Genomic DNA, 27,088 nt, shown 5'->3' with positions numbered 1-27,088 from the left:
GTATTCCATTCTACACCTGGATCCTCAACTTCCTGACCCTTCAGTAGAATAGGTGGCAAGACATCCTCTTTAATGATTCTCTAAAATTTTGCCTCGCATTCTCAGCCCCTTACAATATTCTTTACACTCTTAATATGCAGCCAAATTCTGCCTTTACTGGTACATGTTTTCAGATGATATCACCATTGCGAGCTGACAAGGAACATCTACAGGAAGGAGATGGAGAGCTTAGTAGCTCAGAGTTGAGACCACAACCTCGCCCTCAATGTCAATAAAACGAAAGTGTTGTCATTGACTTTTGAAAGTGAGGTAGTTGATAAAGTGTAGCAATGTTACAAAATTTTGAGATTTTAAAAATCAAGTCTGTAATTTATCCCATCAGATAAAGCATAAAAATAAGTTTAATTTGACATCTAATTCACTTTCATATCTCAAGTATTTAAAAAGTTATGGCCATTTTCATACTCGGAAATGAGCATCTTGTTCCCTATTGATTTTCTATGGACATAACAAAAAAGTTGTGATCGTGAACAGTCAAAAGCCCATAACTTTGTTAAAAATTAAGAGAACTGAATGAAATTTTCAGTTATCATAGATTGAAGCATTCTGAAACAAATATAAAATAATCTTACTTGGATGACCTGAAATTAAAGCATATAATTAGTTAGTTACCTAATTGTAGCTAATTTCAGACTTCAATTACTAGATCTAAACATCTATCCATTTCTTAATAAATGATTAACATTTTTAAATAGCCTAAATGTCCAAATAATATTCACAAATAATTCACAATAAAACATGATTTTAAAATCTCATTTACATTAATTTATAGGCCAAATGGAAGGAATTCAGTGTTCAATTGCTGTAAATAAATGCCCATTTAAATCAGCTTTCCAGTGGGTCCCTGTGGAACGCGCTGGTTTAGAACGTTCACATTGCGGTAGATTTGTGCCTCAAATGCCGAGAAAAATACTGCGCGATATAATGGGCCCAAATTGAGCTACTCGCAATATTAAACTTTGTATAAAAGGATCTTTAGAAGCCCTTTTGAATGTAAAAATATACAACCTAACTTCTGCTATTTTCTTTATGAGACCCTGCGGTCGCTGACGGTCGCGGGTTTAAAGATTGATTTTTAAACTACTATAACTATTATTCAAGGCCTTTAAACCTAATAATAGCTTTTGCGACGGGGTCTATCAGCGATTTTTCGTTAATAATTAACTAGGCTGAACATTTTCGATTGGAACAGCTTAGAGAAAATCGCGTTTTAAACCCGCCCCCTCTAAACGGCGCCAAAATCTCGCACAACCTCAGCGGCAGATCTTCAACGACGCTTCAGGTAGGCTTTGCAACATACCTATAAAGTGGAGTCGGTTGAGAGCTTCATGTTCCTTCATATAACTCTTCTGAAGCATATGTTCTGAAGCATATGGAAATTTATCAAATACCCCACCCCCCCAAATGTACTATTAGGTGTACCATGAAGTCCAAATAAAGCCAAATTATAACTTGTTAGCTTCATGTTACTTATTCCATTGTGTTTTTGCTGACGTTAAGTTATTCAGAATCAATTATATCACCAACCAATGATAGAAGCTTGTTTAAAAAAAATAAATGCCCTCTTGGTCAAAAACTCAATTGCTATCAGGAAATGCTGACAGTTCTGCGCAATCTTATCAGCATTTTATTGACTGACTACGCCAAGATGTTTACCAGAACACCTCTTTCTAAATGGGTGACTTCCTGTACATGTTTCTGTCTTTTACTGAGTCAACAAATTGCTGGATGATTACTTTGCAGTCTTTGAATCAGAAACAGTTTATATAATACTTCAGATTTCATTAGTGGCATTGTGTTATATTTCTTGCAATTCATGAGTCACCTGTTAACTACAATGTCATGAATTTTTTTTTTTTAAATCAGAAGTTTACCCACATTTATTTTGGTTGTTGAATATTTTGTAGCTATTTGGATAAGAGTGAGAGAATGACACTAGCTTGAAGATTGTAACAAAGAAATCCCAATAACCTATGTTTCTGTTTTACATTTTTTGATATATTTTGGCTTGCTCTAATTCTTTTTAAAGTTAACTGAAAGAGTCACAAAGTTATGGGTTTTTTTTTTATAGCTATGCGACCAAAGAACTTGATTGTATTCATAAATCCTTTTGGAGGGAAACGACTTGGAAAACAAATATATGATGAAAAGGTGGCCCCTCTCTTTCAATTAGCTTGCATTACCACTGAAGTGATTGGTAAGTTACTGTTGCACGAAGTACTACTTTGCAGTAATATGTGGACAAACTAGGTTAATGATTACTTTCAGGCTGAAATATCAGATGTTATCCAGTATGACAAAATACCTCTTCATTCTGATCTGAAGAGAATGGGATCATGAGGGACAGTCAGCATAGCTTTGTATGAGGCAGGTCATGTCTTACTAACTTGATTGAGTGTTTTTGGGAGATGATGAAGGTGATCGATTGAGGATAGGCGGTGGATGTTGTCTACATAAGACATATGATAAAGAACTCATTGTAGGCTGATCAGAAAGGTTTGGGAGGCTCAGGGGCACCACAGTAGAGTTGTCGCCTCACTTGATTCTGACCTTGGGTGGTGTTTTCTGCGTTCTTCCTGTGACCGCATGGATTTTCTCCGGGTGCTCCGGTTTCCTTCCACATTCCAATGATGTGCAGGATTGTAGGTTAATTGGTTTCTGTGAATTGCTCTTAGTGGCCCATGGCCTTGCACTTCCACATCTGATTTTTACCCCTCTTTTCAGAATGCCTGTCACCTTCTAATTCTACCTTTCAGCATTCAGCAAGTTTCCTCCGTCTGTTGCTTGCTACCCATCTTCCTATTCTCAAAAGTTGCTCTTTAAAACATACGCTTTGACAAGGCTTGTCACCTGTTGCTCTGAATCAAGTTGTGTTTCATAACAATTGTTGAGAAAGTGAGGACTCTGGGTGTTGTTTGCAAATACACAGACAGGTCAGCTGTAACCACGAGAGATCCCAATGTATGAGAAACATGAGTAACTACGTGTACTTGAGGCTTATGGTTTGCAGAAGATATCCTATCACAATAAATTAGTTACTCTGAACAAATTTTGAAATATGGGCAGATGCTACACAAAGAGAAAGGAAACTGTTCCCTCTGCATAACAAGTGATAGAGTTGCTGGTTTGTTGCTCTGCCTTGTTTTAGGTTGCATTACTAATGAATCCTGCCAGAAAAAAATGGTTTAAATTTACTGGCCCAAAGTTCAGACATGTGGCTTTTTTCCCAGTTCCATATAATTGAAAAATATAACATCAAATATGAATCATGTGACCCCATTAAGCACTGATTCCATTAGCTGTCTCATTCCTGGCAACAGATCTTGAGCGCTAGTGAGACTCCAGGTGATTGATCAGAGATGCATCTGATATTGGACCTCTATCCTCATTTATATTGAACTGCCAAGATCAATTTGAAGGCCCCAAGCAGCAATTTGATAAGCCCCAGAACTCTATTAAAGGTGAATCAGAGAGAATACTCCAGTTATTGTGGATCCTTGTTTACAAAATGGTAGATAGATGTCATCGTTGGATACCAAACACATTTTCCCAGATTATTTGCTGCAATCTCTCTATCCAGGACCCTAGGCCAAACTCACCTTCACAAATTATCTTCTCTCCATGATCAGGTTAAACATTAGGAGCAATGTCTTTGAATTATGGACCTGTATCCTTCCATTTCAACTTGTCAGTAGCTTGTATTGAAAAAAATGGAACAAAAATGTTCAATTTATTGTAATTTGACACATCAGCCTTTTGTTTTTATCCAGTGACTGAGCGTGCTAATCATGCCTGGGATTATTTGTTGGAAGCTGATCTGGAGAAATATGATGGGTAAGTATTTATCCTTATTCAACTTAATCAATTATTTAAGGATTTTAAGTTTTTTTTAATCAAGGTAAATACGAATTTAATTATATTTCATGTTCAAGAACTATTCTAAACTGTTGCAAAATCAAAAAGCTTCAGTTTTCCTCCCGCTAAATAATCCAGAATTTTCAAAAGCAATGATTTATTGTAGACATCTGCATATGCTGACATTACTATTTTTGTAGGTGCTGTTTTGATTTGTTCATTATACATGCCCACTAAATGTGTTAATTTTAATCTAAAATAAATATTGTTTTGTGACTGGCTAAATTCTTAGGCTGGTCAAATTTTAACATTTACTAGACCAAGTGCAGACCCGTTGGGTCTGTTCCCCCAACATGCGGTTGCGGGGGGGGGGGGGCTGCAATTTCACACGCACACTAACCACCCCACACACACACAGGGGAGGGGGGGGTAGGGAGGGAAGGGGGTGGGGAGGGAAGGGGGTGGATAGGGGAGGGGTTGGGGAGGGGGAGGGGGGAGAGAAGGGGAAGAGTGGGGAGGGGTGAAAGGGGGGGAGAGGGGTAGGGGGGTTACAACATATATTCAATTAGGTTAAAACGTCTGTTGAGCCCATAAGTTAAATTAATAACCTTCAATGACCAATTGAGTAAGGAAAAGGATGACAAAAAATAAAATGGGAAGATATTTATTTTTATTTGCTGTTGTATTGTGCATTACTCAGATCTGATGTAAATTATGTTTTTCAAATGTTTAGAAAATAATATCTTGTCCCTCTCATAATGTCTACTTTCACAATGTTGTTACCGGCTCACTATTCTATTATTAAAGTTGCCACTTGGGTGAGATTTAGTCAAGTTATCAAAGTATTTATGGTGGAAATTTAATTATTGTTTTTTTTCAAATTCATAAGCGTTGGAGAAAAATTAGATTTGGTATATTTTTTAAATTATGCTTGAAATATTGATCAATGTTTGATGAAAGTATTCATGGATATTTTACCTTATTGTCAGGATTGTTTCTGTTGGTGGAGATGGGATGTTCAGTGAGGTAATGCACGGTGTGATAGGTCGGATACAAAATAATGCATGCATTAATCAAAATCATCCCGATGCTGAACTCGGTCCATGTGATTTGAGGATTGGAATTATCCCAGCAGGTGAGAAATATATTTTATTAAAAAGGCAGCATAAAAGGTCAAAATATTATTTTAAAGTATATTGCAGAATACGTAATGTACATCAACAAATTAGTTGATTTATTTCCGCAAAGTAACTGTTAAAACATTTTTGATAAATTTATACACAAAAATTTTGCCTCCATACGTTTTCATTCAAATCATAAGCTAGAAAATAAGGGACTATGTTTGTATTATATAATTCTTCCCATTCTGGACTAAATTCAATGTTTTCTGCTGTGGGTTTTCTTGGATTTTGCCCAAATGCTATTTTGAGCATTGTAATGTTTTGATTAGTTTAGAGATACAGTGTGGAAACAAGGCCCTTTGACCCACCTAGTTCTCGCCAACCAGCAATCGCCCATACACAAGTTCTATCCTACACACTGGGGATGTAAGAGGAAACCAGAGCACTTGGAGAAAACCCATGCAGTCTCAGGGTTTGTTGCTCCGGGTCTTTGTCAAATTTTACCTCGCCCTTCTTTGCTCCAATGGGACCATCCCATTTCCTTCAGTTGTACTGTATGGCCATCTTTCCAGTAAATACTTTCTATACATCTTTTGCCACAACCCTGTTTTCTGCCTTTAAGGCAATTTACTATTCATGCTGCTACCAATCCTTTAATTCTACAGGCCTCAATTTTGCTAATAAACCTTTGAGTGGGAATTTATCAAAGTGTATCAGTCACTTCTGAAAATGAATATAGACAGCAGTTACTATATTTCTCTCATCAACCTTAACTATAATGCTTTCAAAAATTCAGTCAGGTTAGTCAAACATAGATTTGTCATGGACTTCGTCTATCTGTCTATTATTAGCTAAAACTTTAAGTTCTCTGATTATTGTTTCTAAAAGCCTTCCCAGAATTGGGATTATACATGCTTGCAAGTGTATTCTCACACTTTTTGAATATGGCTGCCATTTTCCATGCCCCTGGCAACTATTCTAGAAAAGATTATATAATTATGGCAAACACTCATTCACCTTCCACTCCAGGCAGCTTAGATGAATATCATCTCAACTCGGTAACCTGTTTAATTAAAACATAGCGGGCCGTTGCTGTTCTTCTTGCATATCAATTTTCAACCTATGTTTTATTCCGTTTACCATCCTTCTACTAATCTTTTGACAGTATCTTCTGCCTTAAAGACATTTAAAATTCCTCCTATGAATAGATCACTTTTCCTAATTCTCTAATCGGCCTTACTGCCCACTTGTATTTACGTGCCCATTAAAGATTCCTGTTTCTATAAAGTTTCAATTTCTTCTAATATTCTTGGTCTGCTTGTTCTGCTTTTCTTTAAATTTTTCCTCCAAGCTTGCAATCTTGAGCCTTGATCTCATGGGAATTATTCCCCTGATCATGCGTCCACATCCATTATCCTCTCAATTTCCTGTTTTGTCATGGAGCACTGGCTTTAATTCTGTTATCCATTGCCCTTGTGGAAATATGCCAAGTCACTATTTAAAACATATATTTTTCTTTAAAAGTCATCCACTTCAGTTTCACATCGCCCTTCAAACTACTGGTCTCTACTATTAATAAAAATATTTTGATCTAATGGCTACTACTACCTAAGCGTTCTTCCACTGATTCTTGTTCCATTTGACCCACCCGTCAGCAATACTGATCAAAGAAGTTGTGCTGATCACATTTCAAAAATTTATATATTTTTTAACCTAAATTATACTACTATTATCATGGTTTTTTCCTGACTTCACCTTCCTGGTTTAAGTTGGAGAGTAGCATCTTCTCACTCTGACAGAAATCCTTAGTTAAGCACTGTTCGTGCTAACATAATCTTGACAGTAACATTTAAAAAAAGCCAATAATATTGTCTTTCAGGTTCAACAGACTGCATATGCTATGCAACAGTTGGAGCAAATGATCCAGTGACTTCTGCCTTACACATCATTGTGGGTTGGTGTCTAATTTATTTGATTTAATCTGAAAATGCAAATAGACAGAAAACATGGAACAGCTTTTGAAAAGCATTGTTAATGATTCATTTCCCTGAATATGACGTTTACTTCCAGGGCTTACTTGGGGCCATGAGTGTATTTGTTTTAATTGTCTCTACTCTCGAGTTTGAGGGCATCTCTCCTCTCTTCTCTAAAATATTATTAAGGGTGACAATAAACACATAAATCAAATATTGCCGCAATTATTAATTAATTAAAATATATTAATTGGATGGAGCAATATATCTATGCATTAATATTTAAGAATAATATAGTTTAACATTTTTAAAAGTTTCATTGGCCTAATAATCGTTGAAAATCTTGCATTTAGGAGCTGCATTGGTCAGTGAATGCTGTGTAAATTGTCTAGATTATTTTAAATGCATTTAATACTACACTAATTTATAAAAATGGAATGGCATAATTTTGTGAGTAGTCAAACCAATGGTAATTGCCCCAGATAGCACTCCACCAGTAATTAAAATCAATAACAGTTGTCCAGCATATCTATCTTTTTGTGGAAATGGGATAGCTAGTAATTTATTTCTTCAAACCTGGAGGTCAAAATATACAAGCAGTTGTTAAACTTTGAAGTTCTGCCATCAGATTAAGCTGTATTTCATTCTTATCAGGACACTGATGGAGACTCTTCAACCAATTGGGTCCAAACCAGCTCCCAACAGAGCAATCACATTGGCCCCTTTTCCTCATTACTTATTTAACTGTATCCCCGCTACAGTACAATAAGTAGCGGGGGAATGGTACCATTGCCTATCAACTTGCCTTTTTAAATGTGTTTCTGTTTCTGAACACTAAGGAGTAGTTTACAATGGGCCATTAAGTTGCTATCACATCTCTGGAAAGAAAGTAGAGCAGCTACCAGAAACTTGAGGTCACAGCTGCACTTTAAAAACTCCTGTCTAAATATTAAGAATCATTCAGACAAGTACACGGACAGGAGAGGTTTAGAGGGATATGGACAAAACACAGGCAGGTGGGACTAGTGTAGATGGGGCAAGTTGCACTGAAAGGCCAGTGTTCATGTTGTATGATTGATTCTAAGGCTCCACAGACAGCAATCGAGATCAGGATCAAACCCGATCTGCTGGAGCAGTGAAGCCTCACCACTAGGCGGGGTGGGGTCTACTTGAAATTTCCTGTCTCTAAGCAACCCTGTCACCCTATTCCTTGTCTCTTGTGTCTTCTTTCCTTACTTCAAGCCATGGCCTTATCACTATACTGAAATTCCCTCTTGTCTTTTATAGCCACAATTATCTTTTCAACAATGGTATGTTTCCAGGTATACCATACTTTTTGAATATCCTATGAACTGGAAAATTTAGATTTCAATTCTGGCCTGTTTGCAGTGAAGTCTCTCCATCACATGTCCTTTAAGTTGATTGTGTGATTCTTGCTCTGTGGTGAAGATCTCTAGTTTTATCCCTGCTTTAGCCTTTGTTTTAATTTTTCTAATCGATTATAAAATAATTAAATTTTTGGTACCAATTTTCTGGTTTATTATACATATTACTAATAAATACATCAACATTTAACAATAAATCTGTTCTACATTAAGTTGAGAGCATTTTTAACATTTGCGATGATTGTTGCATTTTGTTTTTTTCTGTAGGTGATTCACAACCCATTGATGTCAGTTCAGTTCACCATAAAAATAGGTTTTTGAAATATTCAGTATCTTTATTAGGATATGGATTTTATGGCGACACACTATTGGATAGTGAAAAGAACCGTTGGATGGGTCCATCAAGATACGATTTCTCAGGTAATCTTGATGTATCATTTACATTTTGGTATACAAGTATTATTCTTGCTAAGTGGCCGTTTTTTAAAATTGTAACATTGAATAAGTATTTGAATAAGTATCAAAATAAGTTCAACCATCAATTTCATTAATTGACTGAAGGTAGTTTTTGTCTAGTTTTCTGTCTCCAGTCACATACACTCTGACTGCTAAATATTTTTATCGTTTGTTAATGTCCGGGTTGGATCATATCACTTTACTCAGCTTTTGCCTCAGTACACTTGCTGCTGAAGCACCCTTTTTTTGTAATCTCTGGATTTAACTATCAGTAAGTCCTCCAGGGTGGTCACTTATCTTTCACATTCAATAATAAACTAGTCCATCCAAGGTTTCTACACAAATGCTCTCCAGGAATCCTGGTCATCTACTCTTGCTGACGCATTAGTTCTAGTGTCTTCTTCTGAAGCCATTTGCTCCTCTAGGGAGCATAGGCCATTAGTTCTAGTGCGTCAAATTATTATTTTCAAAATTATTACCCTTCTTTACACAGTGCTCCATGGTCTTGTTTATTCTTTATTTCTGTAACCTGTTTAATCCCTTAACTCTACATTCTCCATCTCTTGCCTTTTGCACATTACTGATTATCTTAACTGTCTTTCAGCTATTTTGACTGTATGTTCAGTTATTATGGGGCGTTAGCTCTACACTGCGCTTTAAAAAAAAATTCAATTTGTTTATGTCTCCTACTTTTGATATTAAATCTACCTACGTGATTCTCCAATTCTTATTTTGATCATTTTTCCATATCAATCATTCACTTCAACGAACTTGAATAATTCTGCTGTGTTTAGGGCATTAAACAAATATAGGTTACTGTTGATCCAGAAACCTAGTGCCAAGGGAGCAAAGTGGAATTTATTATCTGCATTTATATCGACCTCATTCAAAATCTTCTATACTTAACTAAAACTCTCATCTTGTCCTCTTTCGGTTTGCGTTGTTTTTAAATTTATGCAAAAACAGTATGCAATAGCTCTACGAATTTTCGCCACCTTTCTCGCCATTCTACTGCGCTGCAAGTTTGGTTCAGATCGGTGGAATATTACAAACGTTTTGAAGGTTTAAATGTCGTAAAAACCTCCCCTTCTGGCACCCGCTGTCAATCACCGGCTGCGAGGAGAATAAAGCTGAAGGAGCAGAGTATGGAGAGTGAGCTGCGTCGGCTATCATGACGAGCCAGCAGCTGGTGAGTGAGTGCGACCAGCAGCCGGTTGTGAGTGCAGCCGGTGAGTGAGTGAGTGCGGCCACAGCCATTGAGTGAGTGAGTGCGACCGGGAGCCGGGGAATGATGCCAGGGCCGGGAGCCGGTGAGTGCCGCCGGGGCCAAGAGCCGCTGAGTGAGGTCGTACCCCCCCCGCCCATACATCCCCCACCCCCCTCCCACACACACCCCCCTTCCCCTCCCACACACACCCCCTCCACCCCACATGCCTCCTGCCCACACACCCCACACCACAACCCCCCCCCCCACACCGCCCCTCCACCAACAAATCCACCCCCCATAACCCTCCCACCTCACACAGCCCCGCCACACACCCACCCCGCCAGAGCGGTAGGCCACTCCAGGAGGCTTCCATCCCCCTCCCCCCCCCTTCACCAGCCCCTGCCTGAAGCCATCCCCGTCCTCAGCTGCAGAATGCTCCCAACCGAACCCCATCTGAAGCCGTCCCCCTCCCCAGACTGCAGGACGCTCCCCGCCTGAAACCATCACAGTCCCCCGGCTGCAGGATGGCCCCTGCCTGAAGCCATCCCCCTTCCCCAGCTACAGAACGCTCCCACCAGCCCCCGCCTGAAGCCGTCCCCCTACCCCGGCTGCATGAAGCTCTCCCTCCCACAATCGGCACCCGACAGCCCCTGCCCGAAGCCGCCCTCCTCCCCCGGCTGTTGGACACTCCCCGCTCCCCCACCGGCCCCTGACAGCCCCCGTCTGAAGCCGTCCCCCTCCCCCGGCTGCAGGGCGCCCCCCACCTCTACTGGCCCCCGACAGCTCCCGCCTGAAGCCATCCCCCTCCTCCGGCTGCAGGATGTTCTCCCCCAACAGCCCCCGCCTGAAGCCATCGCCCTTCCCCGGCTGCAGGACGCTTCCCCCCCCCCACCGGTCCTCGACAGCCCCTGCCTGAAGCTGTCCCCCTCCCCCAGCTGCAGGACCCTCTGCCGGCCCCCACCCGAAGGTGTTCCCCTCCCCCGTCTACAGAACGTTCCCCGATGGCCCCTGCCTGAAGCTTCCCCCTCCCCCGGCTACAGAACATTCCCGCCAGCTCCTGCCTGAACCCATCCCCCTCCCCTGGATACAGAACGGTACCCGCCTGAAGCCGTCCCCATCCTAGGCTACAGGACACTCCCGCTGGCCCCCGCCTGAAGCCGTCTGCCTCCCCCGGCTATAGGACGCTCCCCGCTGGTCCCTGCCTGAAGCCGTCCCCCGCAAGCTGCAGTCCAATCGGCCAACAACAACCATACTAGCCCTACAGAAAGCCCCCAACAGACCCCGCCTGAAGCCGTCCCCCTCCCCCGGCTGCAGGACGCTCCCCCACCGGCCCCCGACCGCCCCCGCCTGAAGTCGTCCCCTTCCCCCAGCTGCAGAACACAAGAGACGCAACATGAAAGAATGGATTGAATAAATCTCATCTTTAACGTTTAAATTGTTGTTATATTTTAAGTTATTCACATTTTAAGCTTTAATAAATCCCTTTTCCACTTGCCGTGCCCATCAGCAGTGCCTACGCAGTAATGCCTGCGTGTTCTACGTCACAATGGGAACCCAATGGGCGGGAATGGCTGCGCCGCCGGGGAGCTGCTAAGAGTGGATGGGGGAGGGAGGGTGTTGAGGGGGGGGGGTGAAGTGAGTGCCTAGAGGGAGGGGGGGAAATGGCAAGGGGCGGAATGGGGGGGGGAGGAGGGGGGATCAGGAGCATTGCAACCGGAACCCGTCAGCCGCGCCTGTGCAGTTGGGGGCTATGGATGAGTGGTGGAATATTGCCACTTAGTCTAGTCTATCGACCTAAAATCTAAGCTAAAACTTTAACTTATTTTGCTACATAGGTTTTAAGGCGTTTCTGACTCACCAGTGCTATGAAGGAACAATTTCCTATTTACCAGCAACTGATACATTAAGTAGTCCAAGAGATCAGAGACCATGTACAGCTGGGTAAGCAGTTTTGTATTGCATTTTCTGTTAATCTGTTTCTGATCTGTTCATGAATATTGCCCATTTTTATTTTTATTTTCTTTACTCCAATTCCATTCATGAATTGCTTTCAGTTAACTAACAAATCTGTCAGGTTTTTGGTTGAGAAAATAATAAAAATGGATTAAAAACAATTGATTTATTAATTCTTAAAAATACAACATAATATTGGCTTTTCTGAAATAATCACTTTATCAAACAACAAAAAGGTAAAATCTGCATCTCCACAACACGTGCTTTTCTAAAGTCAGTGATAGTATAAAATGACCCAATCAAATGCAAACAAACAACACTAGCCAGTTATTATATTTACATTTGATATGTGACTTAATTATTGGAAGGTCAAAGCAGTAGATGCCCTCTACATGCGATATGGGATCTATGAAAGGAGCATACAACAAGGTGCTGGAAGGAACTCAATGGGTCAGACAGCATCAGTGGAGGTAGTGATATAGTCAACGTTTCAGGTCACGACGCTGCAGCTGAACTGAATGTGAGAATAACTGTGTATTTCTTTATACACAGTTTAGGTATGTTGCAAAGCCTACCTGAAGCGTCGCGGAAAATCTGTCGCTGCGGGTGTGCGCGATTTTGGCGCCGTTTAGAGGGGGGCGGGTTTAAAACGCAATTTTCTCTAGGCTGTTCAAATCGAAGATATTCAGCCTAGTTAATTATTAACGAAAAATCGCTGGAAGACCCCGTCGCAAAAGCTATTATTAGTTTTAAAGGCCTCGTAAAATAGTTATAGTAGTTTAAAAATCAATCTCTAAACCCGCGACCGCCAGCAACCGCAGGGTCTCATAAAGCAAATAACTGAAGGTATGCTGTATATTTTTACATTAAAAAGGGCTTCTAAAGATCCCTTTATACAAAGTTTAATATTGCGAGTAGCTCATTTTGGGCCTATTATATCCCGCAGTATTTTTCTGGGCATTTGAGGGCACAAATCTACCGCAATGTGAACGTTCTAAACCAGCGCGTTCCACAGGATCTCACTAGAAAGCTGATTTAAATGGGCATTTATTTACAGCAATTGAACACTAAATTCCTTCCATTTGGTCTATAAATTAATGTAAATGAGATTTAAAAATCATGTTTTATTGTGAATTATTTGTGAATATTATTTGGACATTTAGGCTATTTAAAAATGTTAATCATTTATTAAGAAATGGATAGATGTTTAGATCTAGTAATTGAAGTCTGAAATTAGCTACAATTAGGTAGCTAACTAATTATATGCTTTAATTTCAGGTCATCCAAGTAAGATTATTTTATATTTGTTTCAGAATGCTTCAATCTATGATAACTGAAAATTTCATTCAGTTCTCTTAATTTTTAAGAAAGTTATGGGCTTTTGACTGTTCACGATCACAGCTTTTTTGTTATGTCCATAGAAAATCAATAGGGAACAAGATGCTCATTTCCCAGTATGAAAATGGCCATAACTTTTTAAATACTTGAGATATGAAAGTGAATTAGGTGTCAAATTAAACTTATTTTTATGCTTTATCTGATGGGATAAATTGCAGACTTGATTTTTAAAATCTCAAAATTATGTAACATTGCTACAGTTATTAAGCTAGGAATTTTAAAATCAATAATTCAAAATCTAAACCTGGTAAATTGGAATATTTCCAAACAAATTCGTAAGAGAAAATGAAATAAAAAATTGAAATAGGATTGAGAAATAAATATGACAAATAAAATATTAAAATTCAAATCAAAGCCAATAGTTGGAACCGGAACAATGATAACTGTTTGGTGCTGGAGGGGTTATTTGGCAATAACCAAGGCATAATATTGTTAAAGATAAACTTACGTGGAAAGTAATTTTGCTGTGTTCCAGGTGTAAATAACATATACCCATAAACATTTGAATGCCAAATCGCACATTGGGATACCAATCTAGTAAAACATAGTGAGAAACCAAGCCATTTGGACATTCATTTTCTGATTACCATGTTGGAATCTAGAAGTTACTGCCAGATTTGCACCGTAATGTCAGTGTATACTGATAGAAATACATAGTGAGATGCAAACTACAGTCCTAGCTTGCTCCTAGATACAGGCACAAGAGAGTGCAGATGCTGGAATCTTGAGTAAAAACAAACTGCTGGAGGAAATCTGTGGGCCAGGCAGCATCTGTGAAGAGTTTTGGATCGGACATTCTACAGACTGTGGATAATCTGTCCCCACAAATAGAGCCGAGGAGATTAAGAAAGAAGATGTCTGAGATGGTTCAAATGAATTTGAAGGCAGGGTGAAAGTTGGTTAGATGAAAGTAAGAAGGATCAAAAGAAAAGTTGCTGAGGGCAAGGACAAATGATGCCAGGTGGAGGTGAATGTTAATTGATGGGAACTGGTTGGCTCTTTGTACCAGGAAAACAAGATCCAGGAAAGAAGATCTTCAGACCTTCCTGATGGGAAATGAAAGGGACTAGACATGCATGGGAAAAATGGTGGGAGGGTGTAAAAATAAGGGAAGTTCTTGAAGTGGTGGAGAATGGGAGGCACCCTGGGTATAGGTGGGAGCGGACTGTCCAAATGAGGATAAGATAGAATCCAAGTAAGAAGCGATGAGTTCATTGCGTCGAGAGTGGACGGAAACATTGTACCTGCCAGGGCAGTCCTGTTATGAGTTTTAAGTAGGAGATAGAAATGGCCAGTGCGAGGTTGGAAAACTCCGGGTTTGAAAGATGAACCATTCTTTGAGTTGGGTCCCTTCTTCAGACTGGCTATCCATTTACCTCCACAGATACTGCCCCTCCCGCCTAGTTCTTTCAACAGTTTTTTGCTCCAATGTGTTCTCCCATGCCAAGTATGTAAAAAAAACACTGATCTTAATATTGATGCTCTTATTTCAGATGTGCTATCTGCCAGAACAGTGGAGAGCAATCACAAAAAGCAAGGGAATACAAGATTCTTAAAAGTGGTAAGATTTAAAATGTTTTTGAGTGCAGTCATCAGCAATAATGGACACCAATCCCTCCACTATGGTCCATTTACAGTAAACCCTTGTTATAATGGACCATAGTGGAGGGAGTGGTGTCTGTTACTGCTGATTGTCCATTATAATCGAGTAAGATACTATCATCGGATGTATTTGAAACAAAGAACTACAGATAGTGGTTAATAGACAAAAGGATACAAAGTGCTGGAGTAACTCAGCAACTCAGGATCTCTGGAGAACATGGATCGGGACCCTTCCTCAGACTGATTCAGTCAGCGGAGTTACTCCAGCATTTTGTGTCGTTTCACTTTAAAACTTGTGCAGATTCCACTGGACTGCACCAGCGAGCCCTTCTTCACCGATTCACACACCTCAGGTTGTTGTGGCTCACGTTGTAGACCCCGACAGGACATGCTTTCTTCAGGCCGCTGCCAATGACAAGACGTGCTCAGTCACCGTGGGGGCTCCCTCCCCTCTCACCTGCTATCACTTCCAAGGTGCAGTGTGTCGGCGACTCCGGGGGAGAAGGAGAAGGCGGTGGTGGTGGGGCGGGGTGGGAAGAGGCCAACTGGATGACAGGTGAAGCAGGCCATAGCGGTCGAGCTTGGAGCGGACAAGGCCACCGCTGGCAGTGCTGTTCCCCATGGTCTACAATGTGAGCTGCAACAACAGCCGTGTGGTGAGTGCACCTTGCTAGTCAGGAGTGGGGTCGGAAACCAGAGCGCTAAACGTCTAGGGAGACGGTGGGAGCCAGGGATGAGTTGGCAGGTTATTTCATTCACATTCAGTTTATATATTACAGTTTACATGTAACATTCAACTCTACTCTTGTGGAGATTCTGCAGAGGATCTAAATGTGCTCCATTAGCACCTACCTTACCTCATCTCACCCTAAGAATATATGTTAAACTGCTTGTAAAAGCTGACCCTTGCATTACATAAACTCCCAGAACAGACTTTGTGTACCAGCCACAGCACATACTCAGAGTTTAGAAGCCTGTATTGTCATTTCATTAATCACATGACCTCTGGCTCAGAAATTCAGATAATCCAGAAAGGCTCTGGAACAGATTGCGCCGATAAATTGGTGTTCAACCTGTATAATAAAATACATTGATGGTATACTTCCATTCTAATAGCTGAACCTGCACATAGCACTAAACAAAAAATTACAATTTCTTTACTCCAATTCCATTCATGAATTGCTTTCAGTTAACTAACAAATCTGTCAGGTTTTTGGTTGCGAAAATAATAAAAATGGATTAAAAACAATTGATTTATTAATTCTTAAAAATACAACATAATATTGGCTTTTCTGAAATAATCACTTTATCAAACAACAAAAAGGTAAAATCTGCATCTCCATAACATGTGCTTTTCTAAAGTCAGTGATAGTATATAATGACCCAATCAAATGCAAACAAACAACACTAGCCAGTTATTATATTTACATTTGATATGGGACTTAATTATTGGAAGGTCAAAGCAGTAGATGCCCTCTACATGCGATATGGGATCTATGAAAGGATCATACAACAAGGTGCTGGAAGGAACTCAATGGGTCAGACAGCATCAGTGGAGGTAGTGATATAGTCAACGTTTCAGGTCACGACGCTGCAGCTGAACTGAATGTGAGAATAACTGTATTTCTTTATACACCGTTATTAAGCTAGGAATTTTAAAATCAATAATTCAAAATCTAAACCTGGTAAATTGGAATATTTCCAAACAAGTTCGTAAGAGAAAATGAAATAAAAAATTGAAATAGGATTGAGAAATAAAAATGACAAATAAAATATTAAAATTCAAATCAAAGCCAATAGTTATGGAGGGCATTGTAGGTCATAGAGAATTTTGCCCAATGCTATTATTTTATCAAACAATTTAAAAAAAATTGTTTCTGATCATTCCAGACACATTATTGTTTTCAGACGAGAGGTTTTCCTTATCCTAGTCACTTGATTACTATCTGCAAAATATAAGCATCCTGATCAGATTGTAATCTGCATCTTTGTAATTTATGCAAACTCTGGTTTCTTTTGTTTTAGAGGAGCAAAAACAGTGGAAAGTGATTAAAGGAAAATTCCTGGCTATAAACCTAGCAAATATGAGTTGTGCATGTCCAAAATCTCCAAAGGGCCTCTCACCCGCTGCACACCTAGCTGATGGGACGATGGACCTTATTTTAGTCCGCAAATGTTCAAGATTCAGTTTCTTGAGGCATCTCATCAGGCACACAAATGGCAATGATCAGGTACAGATCTATTGAATTTTCCTTTTAATATTATGTGCAAAACAGTATGAAATTGAAATAACTCTATAATTCAAAAATAAGATGCAGTTAACATTGTACATTTTATGTTTTCATGTGGGAGTATTGGAAATATGTTAATGCTCTTCTGACAGAATTAACAGCTGAGAATAAATCATGACAAATGAACACTAAAATACAAAGACATTTTTAAAATTGAAACCTGAATCACCAGTTAGTTTAATCAAGACAAAGGAAGGGTCTAGGGGTTTGCAAAATTACCTTTTACTCAAAGCACTTTTTTGCACTTGCTGAAAGACCTGCAATACACTTGCAGGATTTCAATTCTCTTGTATGAAATTCTTGATCTACAGTTTACCAATGAGACAATTGGATCAGGTTATCAATTCTACAACATTTAACTGCATGGTATTAAGGTCATAAGTGATTGGAGCAGAATTAGGCCATTCGGCCCATCAAGTCTACTCTGCCATCCAATCAGGGCTGATCTCTCCCTCTTAACCCTATTCTCCTGCCTTCTCCCTATAACCCCTGACACCCGTACTAATCAAGAATTTATTTATCTCTTAAAAATGTATCTCCTAAAAATATCCATTGACTTGACCTCCACAGCCTTCTGTGGCAAAGAATTCCACAGTTTCACTCACCACTCTCTGACTACCGAAATTCCTCCTCATCTCCTTCCTAAAGGAACGTCCTTTAATTCTGAGGCTATGACCTCTAGTCCTAGATGCTCCCACTAGTGGAACCATCCTCTCCACATCCACTCTCTATATAAGCCTTTCACTTGGTATTCTCATATATGGTATTCTCATATATACCAAGTAATCTCATATCATTTATTGTGTGTTTTGTTGTTTATTATTATATGTATGGCTGCAGGCAACGACAAATAAAGGATCTAATCTAATCTAATAAAGGATCTAATCATAAGGAAATGCTGAAACACCACTTAATGAATGTTTTTAACCACCATTTTGCCTCAATATTTATTTGTGCTATATAATGAGAAATGGGTCGCAATAAGACTTACAACGTCTTAATATGTTGAACAGAAGTTATTTTTGGTACTTTCAGTTTGACCTTGCATTTGTGGAGGTTTACCGAGTGAAGAGATTCAAATTTGTACCAAAATATTCTGATGAGGAGGATGGTGATATCCAGGAAGTTAGCAAAAATCTTTTTGGACAATTCTGTAGAGACCATCCCACCTGTAGCTCTGTGCAGCTCGCCAGCAGTTGGAATTGCGATGGAGAGATAATTGAGCATGCGGCCATTGAAGTGAGGTATGCTGTCTTTTTTACCTATTACATTGTCCAAGTCAACCAAACAAATGGGTGGTTGTCTTCATTAGAAATTAATCTATTTGGCACTCTACACTAATGTGTCATGCTCTGACAAATCAATGTGGTGAATATTTCTGGTCTTCATAAACGTCGGAAGAGGCGATTTAAACTTTTGGTGTTTAAAATTATTATTTTATTTTTGTGCCTAAATTATCAGTGTGAGCTGGAAATAAACTGAAATGAGTACATGACTTTTTGCGATGAGGTTTCAGATCTAAGCATAAGGAGTGAATGCAATTTGCATACCATATGACGTCGATTGGAAAGAGCTATGTCTTTGTAAAAAAAGTAGGCCGTTCAGCCCTTCGAGCCAGCACCGCCATTCAATATGACCATGGCTGATCATCTAAAATCAGTATTTAAGAAGGAACTGCAGATGTTGGAAAATCGAAGGTACACAAAAATGCTGGAGAAACTCAGCGGGTGCAGCAGCATCTATGGAGCGAAGGAAATAGGCAACGTTTCGGGCCGAAACCCTTCTTCAGACTGATGGGGAGTGGCGGGGAGAAGAAAGGAAAAAGGAGGAGGAGGAGCCCGAGGGCTGAGGAAGGGAAGGAGACAGGAAGGGCTAACAAAATTGGGAGAATTTAATGTTCATGCCCATGTCATCCTAATAGGATGCTTTTCAAGCTGCATCTGTAGTAATTGGTAAGAGTCACTCTAAGACATTCTAAATATCCTTCCTCATTGTTGCAAATGATGCAACGTAGGGAAAATGGGTGTTAACTGTAAGGGACAAGGATACCCCCAGATGAACACTGCTATGGCAAGTAATATTGGAATTCAAAGCCAGTTTGTGAAATTAAAAGACATGCACTCAATTTATTTACCTTGCCCTATGCTGAACGTCATTGAATTGATCTTTAAACCCAAATCCTTCCCCAAGGCCACATTGGTCTCAAACAATGCACAGCAATCCCTACCAACAACATAGAAACATAGAAAATAGATGCAGGAGTAGGCCATTCGGCCCTTCGAGCCTGCACCGCCATTCAATATGATCATGGCTGATCATCCAACTCGGTATCCTGTACCTGCCTTCTCTCCATACCCCCTGATCCCTTTAGCCGCAAGGGCCACATCTAACTCCCTCTTAAATATAGCTATAAAACAATTACTATAAATCATTATTCATATCTAATATACATGTGTCCCATGATATTGTCACATATTTAATTTAGCTGTAGGCTCTAGTATTGCATCTGCCAGCTTGCACACATTTGTGCAAGATTTAGCCACTTGCATCATTAAGGGCCTGTCCCACGAGCATGCGACTCCATGCGGCAAGCGACCTAAAGGGCCTGTCCCACGAGCATGCGACTCCATGCGGCAAGCGCGACCTAACGTGGTCGCTTGAGCCGTACGGCCTCGCGGGGCTGGTCCCACTTCGATCGCCGGAGCCGTATGGAGTTGTGCTGAGTTGGTCCCGACATCGCGCGGGGCTCCGAAAAAATGATCGTGTTCAAAAATTCCGCGCGGCAACGGCCTGCCGGCCCACAGCCGCCTCGACGCCATACGTCACGCGCGAACATCCCACGGACTTCGCTCGAACTTCATGTCACACACTCGGCCTCCGCGCGGCCCCCGCTTCTGATTTAGTCATGCTTGCTGCATGCAGTCGCATGCTCATGGGACAGGCCCTATAGGTCGCGCTTGCCGCATGGAATCACATGCTCATGGGACAGGCCCTTTAAGCAATACTCGAGATCAAGCATCCCTCTCAAGGGAAAGAAGACACAGAATTGGAGAAGGCACATGGGCTCAGTTTGGCAACTCCAGCCACCTAGGCATCATTGTATGGGAGCTGTTCAACAGAGACAGGGCTCCAAGGAAATGCACATAAACAATTAGTTTACTTTTTTATGTAATACGGCATGCATCGAAATATGGACCTAGTTCTGCCAGATCTGGCTCGTTGCTTCATGTCCTGCACTTTCTAGCAGACGTTCTGCACCCAGCAGTTGGGCAGCACCAGGTTGGCCAAAGGTGGCACATTGTTGAGGTTCATCCCCAGAAATCCTAACAAGATCAACACTTCTGATTTAGTAGTTCTGATATTCAGTGGTATTTTTTTTTTTAAGTTAAAATTGCTGTAAATAACATTCTTTTAATTGTTAAAATTAACCTTCTTCTGGTAATTTTAGGATGAAATTAAAATCCCTACTGTCCAAGATCCACATGATCGCAAGATTGTTTAGCATGCTACAGACCCCTACAAGTCCTGACACACAATTTATTCAATCCTTCAATGTATTGCAATAAGTGGACTGTTTCATCAAAATAAATTCTGTCCTATTTTGTGAGGCCAGCCCCTTGGTGCATATATATATACAAACACCCACACATTGGTTTCCCGAGTCATAAAACTACCTATTGTTCCCTAATTTTAGGCAATTTATTTTGTGGCTCAAATATATTGCGATAAAATGAGGGATCATTAATAATGCTGAACTACTGTGCAAGATGTGTTGGGGAATCCTATTGTCTAGAACATCTAAGGATGTACAGGAAAGAACTAGATCAAGAGAGTCGAGAGTGTTTTATTGTCATATCCCGGATGAAATTCTTACTTGCTGCAGCACAACAGAATATGTGAATATGTAAACATAGTACATAACCGGGGAAGAGAAAAAAAGAAAAAGTTCAATAAATAACAAATATAGTGCAATAATAATGGTCTTTGCAGTTCAGAGCTCAGAGCTTATTCGTTGTTGTGTTTAATAGCCTGATGGCTGTAGGGAAGAAACTGTTCCTGAACCTGGACGTTACAGATTTCAGGCTCCTGTACCTTCTTTCTAATGGCAATGGTGAAATGTGGCCAGGATGGTGTGGGTCTTTGATGATTTTGGCTGCCTTTTTGAGGCAGTGACTACGATAGATCCCTTTGATGGTGAGGACGTCAAAGCCGGTGATGGACTGGGCAGTGGTCACAACTTTTTGTAGCCTTTTTCGTTCCTGGATGTTCAAGTTGCTGAACCAGGCCACAATGCAACCAGTCATAATGCTCTCTACCTGTAGAAGTTTAGGAGAATCATCTTTGACATGCCGAATCTCCATAATCCTCTCAGGAAGTAGAGTCGCTGATGTTCTTTATCATTGCATCGGTGTGCTGGGTTCAGGAAAGATCATCAGAAATATGCATGCCCAGGAATTTGAAGTTATTGACCCAGTTATTGATGCTGGTTTAAATGGAAGATAGACACAAAAAGATGGAGTAATTCAGCGGGTCAGACAGTGTCTCTGGAGAAAAGGAATAGGTGACACTTTGGGTTGAGCCCTTTCTTCAGAGATGCTGTCCGACCCGTTGAGTTAACTAGCTTTTTTGTGCCTATGTATTCAATAACACCTTGTACTATAATAAGGCCATGGTCCTTGCAAAACGGAGTGTTTGCTGCATCTGCTCACTCATAAGAAGAAATGAAATGTGATCATTTATCTTGAAATAAAGAACAGCAACAATGTGCAGTCCAGCACAATGAAGATATACTGGTTTTTCCAGCTCCCCACTGGAAACCAATGTATTAATAGTTTCTTGGAACGTGACAGCCATTGACAATATCACCCCACCCTCTGTGAAATTGTAGTTGTGTCTGGAGCAGTTGTACATTTCAGTGAGGACATGCTTGCTGAAATGTAGGAAACATACCTTGTTCTTTGTTGATCTACAGGTAGGAATGGTGCTCTGTGATCAGGCTGGCCGGAAGTGCCATTCTCCCCCTGTCCCCCTCTCTTTCCCATCTCTTTAATTTCTCACTCTCCAAAATCACGCTGTGCCTGAAGGGCAGCCACACACTGAAATGCCCATCCGTAGGGATATCTTAATAGGGCAAAAGCCATGAGGTCAGTACAGTATCTTTCAGTACCTGTCACATCTTATCTACAGATACCTGCAGCTTGAAACAAGCCTGGAAATCACCAATATAGTAACAGATAACAGATAGTAGAAATCAAGCCACAACAACGACACTGATAGTTGACGACCCCTTCCTGTTGCTGAACATTTATTTAACCGAGTTTGACAGTGTTTATGCTGACATAGATCTGTTTTGCACACTGAAACTGCAATCTGCCTATTCTGTCAACTTTGAACATTGCCTGCTGACAGTATGACACTCATGTTATGTGTAATGAATGAGTTGGTGTTTGCATCAATTACCATATTGGAACTAATTTGATATCCATGACACTTAAAACAAAAACATGCTTCAGTGCAATGTTTTGCAGTCAATGATCTTTATCTCACTGTCTTTTTTCCTTTTTGTCATTTTCCTATTCGCCCATTACTTTTGTTGAAAGATAAATAAACACAATCTTACTTATTTTCTTTTCTTTCTAGAGTTCATTGCCAGTTGTTAAGACTTTTTGCAAGAGGAATAGAAATGCTTTCTTCAGAAAACGACATTGACAATTCAGTTGATTAAGCAGATTCCAAGATCTCAGGATTCCAGAAACCATTCCTTTTGAAGATTGAAATCATATGTCTAAGTTGTGAAATGTACTTTTATAACTTGTGATTCTCAGTTTATTTCCAAAATGATTACAGTTATGAGTATTTATTTATTACACACAGTGTAAGTATAAAAAGCAACAAACAAAATTAATGTTATTGTTTCTGGATCTGCTTTGTAGATTAAATTTCAAATTTAATGTTTCTATTTATTCATGGTATTTGAGATTTAAAGTATTAAGCTCATTGGTGTGTTGCAAGAAGCTGTCCTTTAGAAATTGGCAGAATGTTTTTTTACAAAGTCCACTTAAACTGTGGAACAGAGTTTCGGAGAGACTCGTTTTTAAGTATCGGCCTCATTTTAAATTGAAGTATGTGCAAGCTACTTCAGATGGGTGATAGATTCCACTTATTTTTAAGCATAGATATCAAATTGCCTTTGTAATTACATTCTTAATTTTAAGATAAAAATCTAGGTTTTGTTCCAGTTTCTTTTCCTGCACCTTGCAACTTATCAATGCAATCTGATTTGTAATTTCTACGCAATGATAAAAGAAGCTATATTTTGAGAACAGTTCTTTATTTTAATAAATGTTAATAGAGGAAACTATATAAATAACATTGTTGAATATTTGAGTTTGTACATAACAAATTTAAAAATATATTTATTGTACATGATTAAGCTAGATTTTGCTTAGCTTAGTATGTGTTCACTATGTGAATAGTTTGTAGTCAGTCATGTTAATGCACTAATGAACAGAAAGCAGCACTCACCCCGTCTTTTGTATTTTACATTCCTCCTGTAAAACTTTTCAAAACTGATGAACACGGCACAGAAAAACCTACTGATGCTGTTGATCTTTGTTTCTTGAAATGCTCTTAGATTATTCATTTCAAAATATTTGACGAGCTATTAATATGTGTTGTGATTATTTAGTTATGTGTATACTTTTTTTTAAATGTGCATAACTAATGTAAATAGACAGAATGAATATGATTTGCCATGTCCTTGAAGGATGTGAATTCATTTTTATTCCTTTCCCATCAATAAATTTTCTGGTTTGTTGATATTTAATATATTTCCTATTCAGGGAAGCTTTCTGTCAGCAGGCAATTTCTTGTTGACCTGCTTAAGATCCAGACCAAATAACTTTGTGAATGTAATCTCTTGTGAAAATGATCAAAATTAATTTGTTAGTTAGGAATTTGTGAGTGGACAAAATGCATTAAACAAAGTAGTTGAATTAACCAAACAGTGTAATTGATTTGCTTCCTCCTTTTCTCTCTTGCTTTAATTACATTTCTGGAAAATCTGCTTTCTTTTTTTACACATTTTAGGTGTAATTAGTAGAAATGAAGTGCTTTAATACATCCTGGTGGAAAAAAAAAATCACATGCCTTGTATTTTCACTACTCTAATTGTGCTAACCAGTACATGGAATCATTAAAATCTATTGTACAGAAAAGCTGTTTGGCCCACCATGTCTGTGCCAACTACAATTAGACTTTGGGTTAATCCCACTAACCAGCTCTGCAGATTTATGGAACTTCAAGGCTCTTTAGGAAAAGAAATACAATTGTGCCAGTTGTGACTCTCAAAACCCTGAAAATCTCAGCAAGACATTTTCTTTTCCAACAAAAAATGACATGACATGTACATGACGTTGGTAAGGCTACATTTTTGGAGTACTGTGCACAGTATGGCCGCCATGCTATAGGTCATTGAGGGGTAACCTTTTAGGGGTTTATAAAATCATGAGGGGCTTAAATGAGATGAATGGCCACAGTCTTGTCGCCTAGATAGGAGAGTCTAAAACACAAGAGCCTAGGTTTAAAGTGATGGGGAAAGATTTAAAAGGGATCTGAGGGTCAACTTTGCACACAGAGCCTGATGCGTATATGGAACGAGCAGTCCATGGGAGTTGTTGATAACATAGAACAGTACAGAGCAGGAACTGCACGCAATATTATAAATACGGCCTAACCCAAGTCCTATAGAGCAGCATTGTGTTTTCCTGTCTCTTGCATTCAATGCACCTGTCAATGAAGGGAAACATACTATACACCTTCTCTATCACTCTACTTATGCCACCATCTTCAGTCAGCTATGAACTTAATTTCCATGATGCCTGGGTACATTATTGCTCTTAAGGGTCTTGCCATTAACTGTATACTTTCCCCTTACACTCAACCTCCCAAAGTGCTAAACCTCACACCTGCTTGAGTTAAATTCCATCTGTCATTTTCTCTGCCCATTTCTGCAGCTGATCTATATGGCACTGTCTCCAACTCTTCCAATTATGGTGTTGTCAGTAAACTTACTCACCAACCCATCCACATTTACGTCTAGGTCATTTATATTTCTCTCAAGCAGCAGAGGTCTCAGCACAGAGCCCTGCAGAACTACACTGGCCACAGATCTCCAGCCAGGATATCTACCTTCCACCACAACCCTTTTCTATGAATAAGCCAGTTCTGAATCCATACGACCAAGTCATCATGAATCCCATACATTTTAATTTTCTGGATTGGTCTACCATAACGGATCTTATCAGAACCCTTACTTAGTGTGGCTGTATGGTAACTCACATTTCACTGTGCCTTAACTGATACATGTGACAATAAACTGACCTTGAACCCTTAAGGCAAATGGGCAAAGTGTCTGAAGGAAGGTTGGTCAAGTGGGAAAATGGGAGGAAGACGATGTTAGAGGTAATATCATGAAAACAATACTGTACCTTCACTCCATGATGAAAACCAGACTAAGTGTGACAAATAAAGAGAGAACGTGGAAGTGGAATCTAGAAATGGAACAAAATTTCAGAATATGAAATCTTCAATTTAAAATGAAGACGAAGAAGAATTTTGTCTCTCCCATGAATCTTTGGAATATTTTTCACAAGGAATCTAGAGGCTGAGTCGTTGAAGATATTCAAAAATCTATCCAAGGCTAGATTTTTTGGATCATGGGTAAAATCAAGTGCGAAAAAGGGTCAGGCAGGGAAACTGAGTTGTAACCAAAGTTCGATCCACCATGAGAGTATTGAACAGGGGGAAAGCATTTGAACGGCAATCTGCTCTGCTTTTGATCTTAATCCTTATCATAAATTCCCTTTCTGTGCTAATATGTTGCACATACTCTCATGAGATTTCATTTCATGGAACAGCCTTTTAACTGGTATCTTATCAAATGCCTTTGAAAATTGGTATCTACAACATTCCCCTTATCAGCATTTTGCAGATAACTGGCCAGTAGTTTATTATTTTTCCAGTTCCTTTTACGGATAGCCTTGTTACATGTTTCAACTCTGCATTTAAGCAACATTTATTGTGTTCTCTGTGGAGAAGATAGACACAAATATCTGCCTGTGTCTGAGCCATTTTATTTCCCATTGTCATTTCATCCTTCATTTTCTCTATTGAACCAGCATTTATTTTTTCTACTCACTTTGTACAAATTTCTGTCTTGTTTTTGCAGATCGGACAGAAACAGAGCCGACATTTCAGGTCGGGGACCCTTCATCAGAACTGGAAAAGTAAAAAGTCAAGTGTGTTTTCAGTTTCAGAGCAAGTGATGGGATGGCAAGAATAAAGGGAATGTCATGTTGCAGTCCAGTCCAAGTAACCAATTATTTCCAAAAAGCACCAATTGGAGACAGAAAAGAAAAATGGACGAATTGAAACAGAATTGATTAGCCATATTTGTGGAGTAACAGAGATTAAAAAAAGGACTAACCCTTGTATTCCAAACCCTTGTTTTCTATGTTCTCGCACCCCCCCCCCCCCCCCCCCTCTTCCCTTCTGTGACTGAACTTGTTTATTGTGTCAGTCTTCCCGTTTTGATGCTGGTAGAGCAGCTGCCTCACAGCGCCAGAGACCCGGATTATATACTGACCTGGGTTGCTGTCTGTGTGGAGTTTACATGTTCTCCCTTTGGCCACATGGGTATCCTCCTGGTGCTCCAGTTTCCTCCCACATCCCAATGATCTCATGGGTTGTAGTTTAATTGGCCTATTTACATTTGTCTGTAGTGTCT

The 27,088-nt window shown here is 39.8% G+C and overlaps 1 protein-coding gene across 1 annotated transcript in view; it reads left to right on the top strand.

Annotated features, from left to right (window-relative positions):
* The window catches only part of cerk (ceramide kinase), a 35,110-nt gene extending 10,805 nt beyond the window's left edge, over positions 1-24,305 (top strand). Inside the window, exons 4-13 of the mRNA XM_033039756.1 lie at positions 2,132-2,257; positions 3,831-3,894; positions 4,905-5,050; positions 6,916-6,990; positions 8,662-8,814; positions 11,893-11,998; positions 14,902-14,969; positions 17,036-17,241; positions 18,337-18,545; positions 22,942-24,305. Of these exons, the coding sequence (XP_032895647.1) occupies positions 2,132-2,257; positions 3,831-3,894; positions 4,905-5,050; positions 6,916-6,990; positions 8,662-8,814; positions 11,893-11,998; positions 14,902-14,969; positions 17,036-17,241; positions 18,337-18,545; positions 22,942-23,026 (1,238 nt within the window). The 3' untranslated portion in view covers positions 23,027-24,305. The remainder of the gene's footprint in view (positions 1-2,131; positions 2,258-3,830; positions 3,895-4,904; positions 5,051-6,915; positions 6,991-8,661; positions 8,815-11,892; positions 11,999-14,901; positions 14,970-17,035; positions 17,242-18,336; positions 18,546-22,941) is intronic.
* The last annotated feature ends 2,783 nt before the right edge of the window (positions 24,306-27,088 follow it).

Source organism: Amblyraja radiata, chromosome 21, assembly GCF_010909765.2.
Source record: "Amblyraja radiata isolate CabotCenter1 chromosome 21, sAmbRad1.1.pri, whole genome shotgun sequence".
Taxonomy (NCBI): domain Eukaryota; kingdom Metazoa; phylum Chordata; class Chondrichthyes; order Rajiformes; family Rajidae; genus Amblyraja; species Amblyraja radiata.
This window is presented reverse-complemented; position numbering and strand designations above follow the sequence as displayed.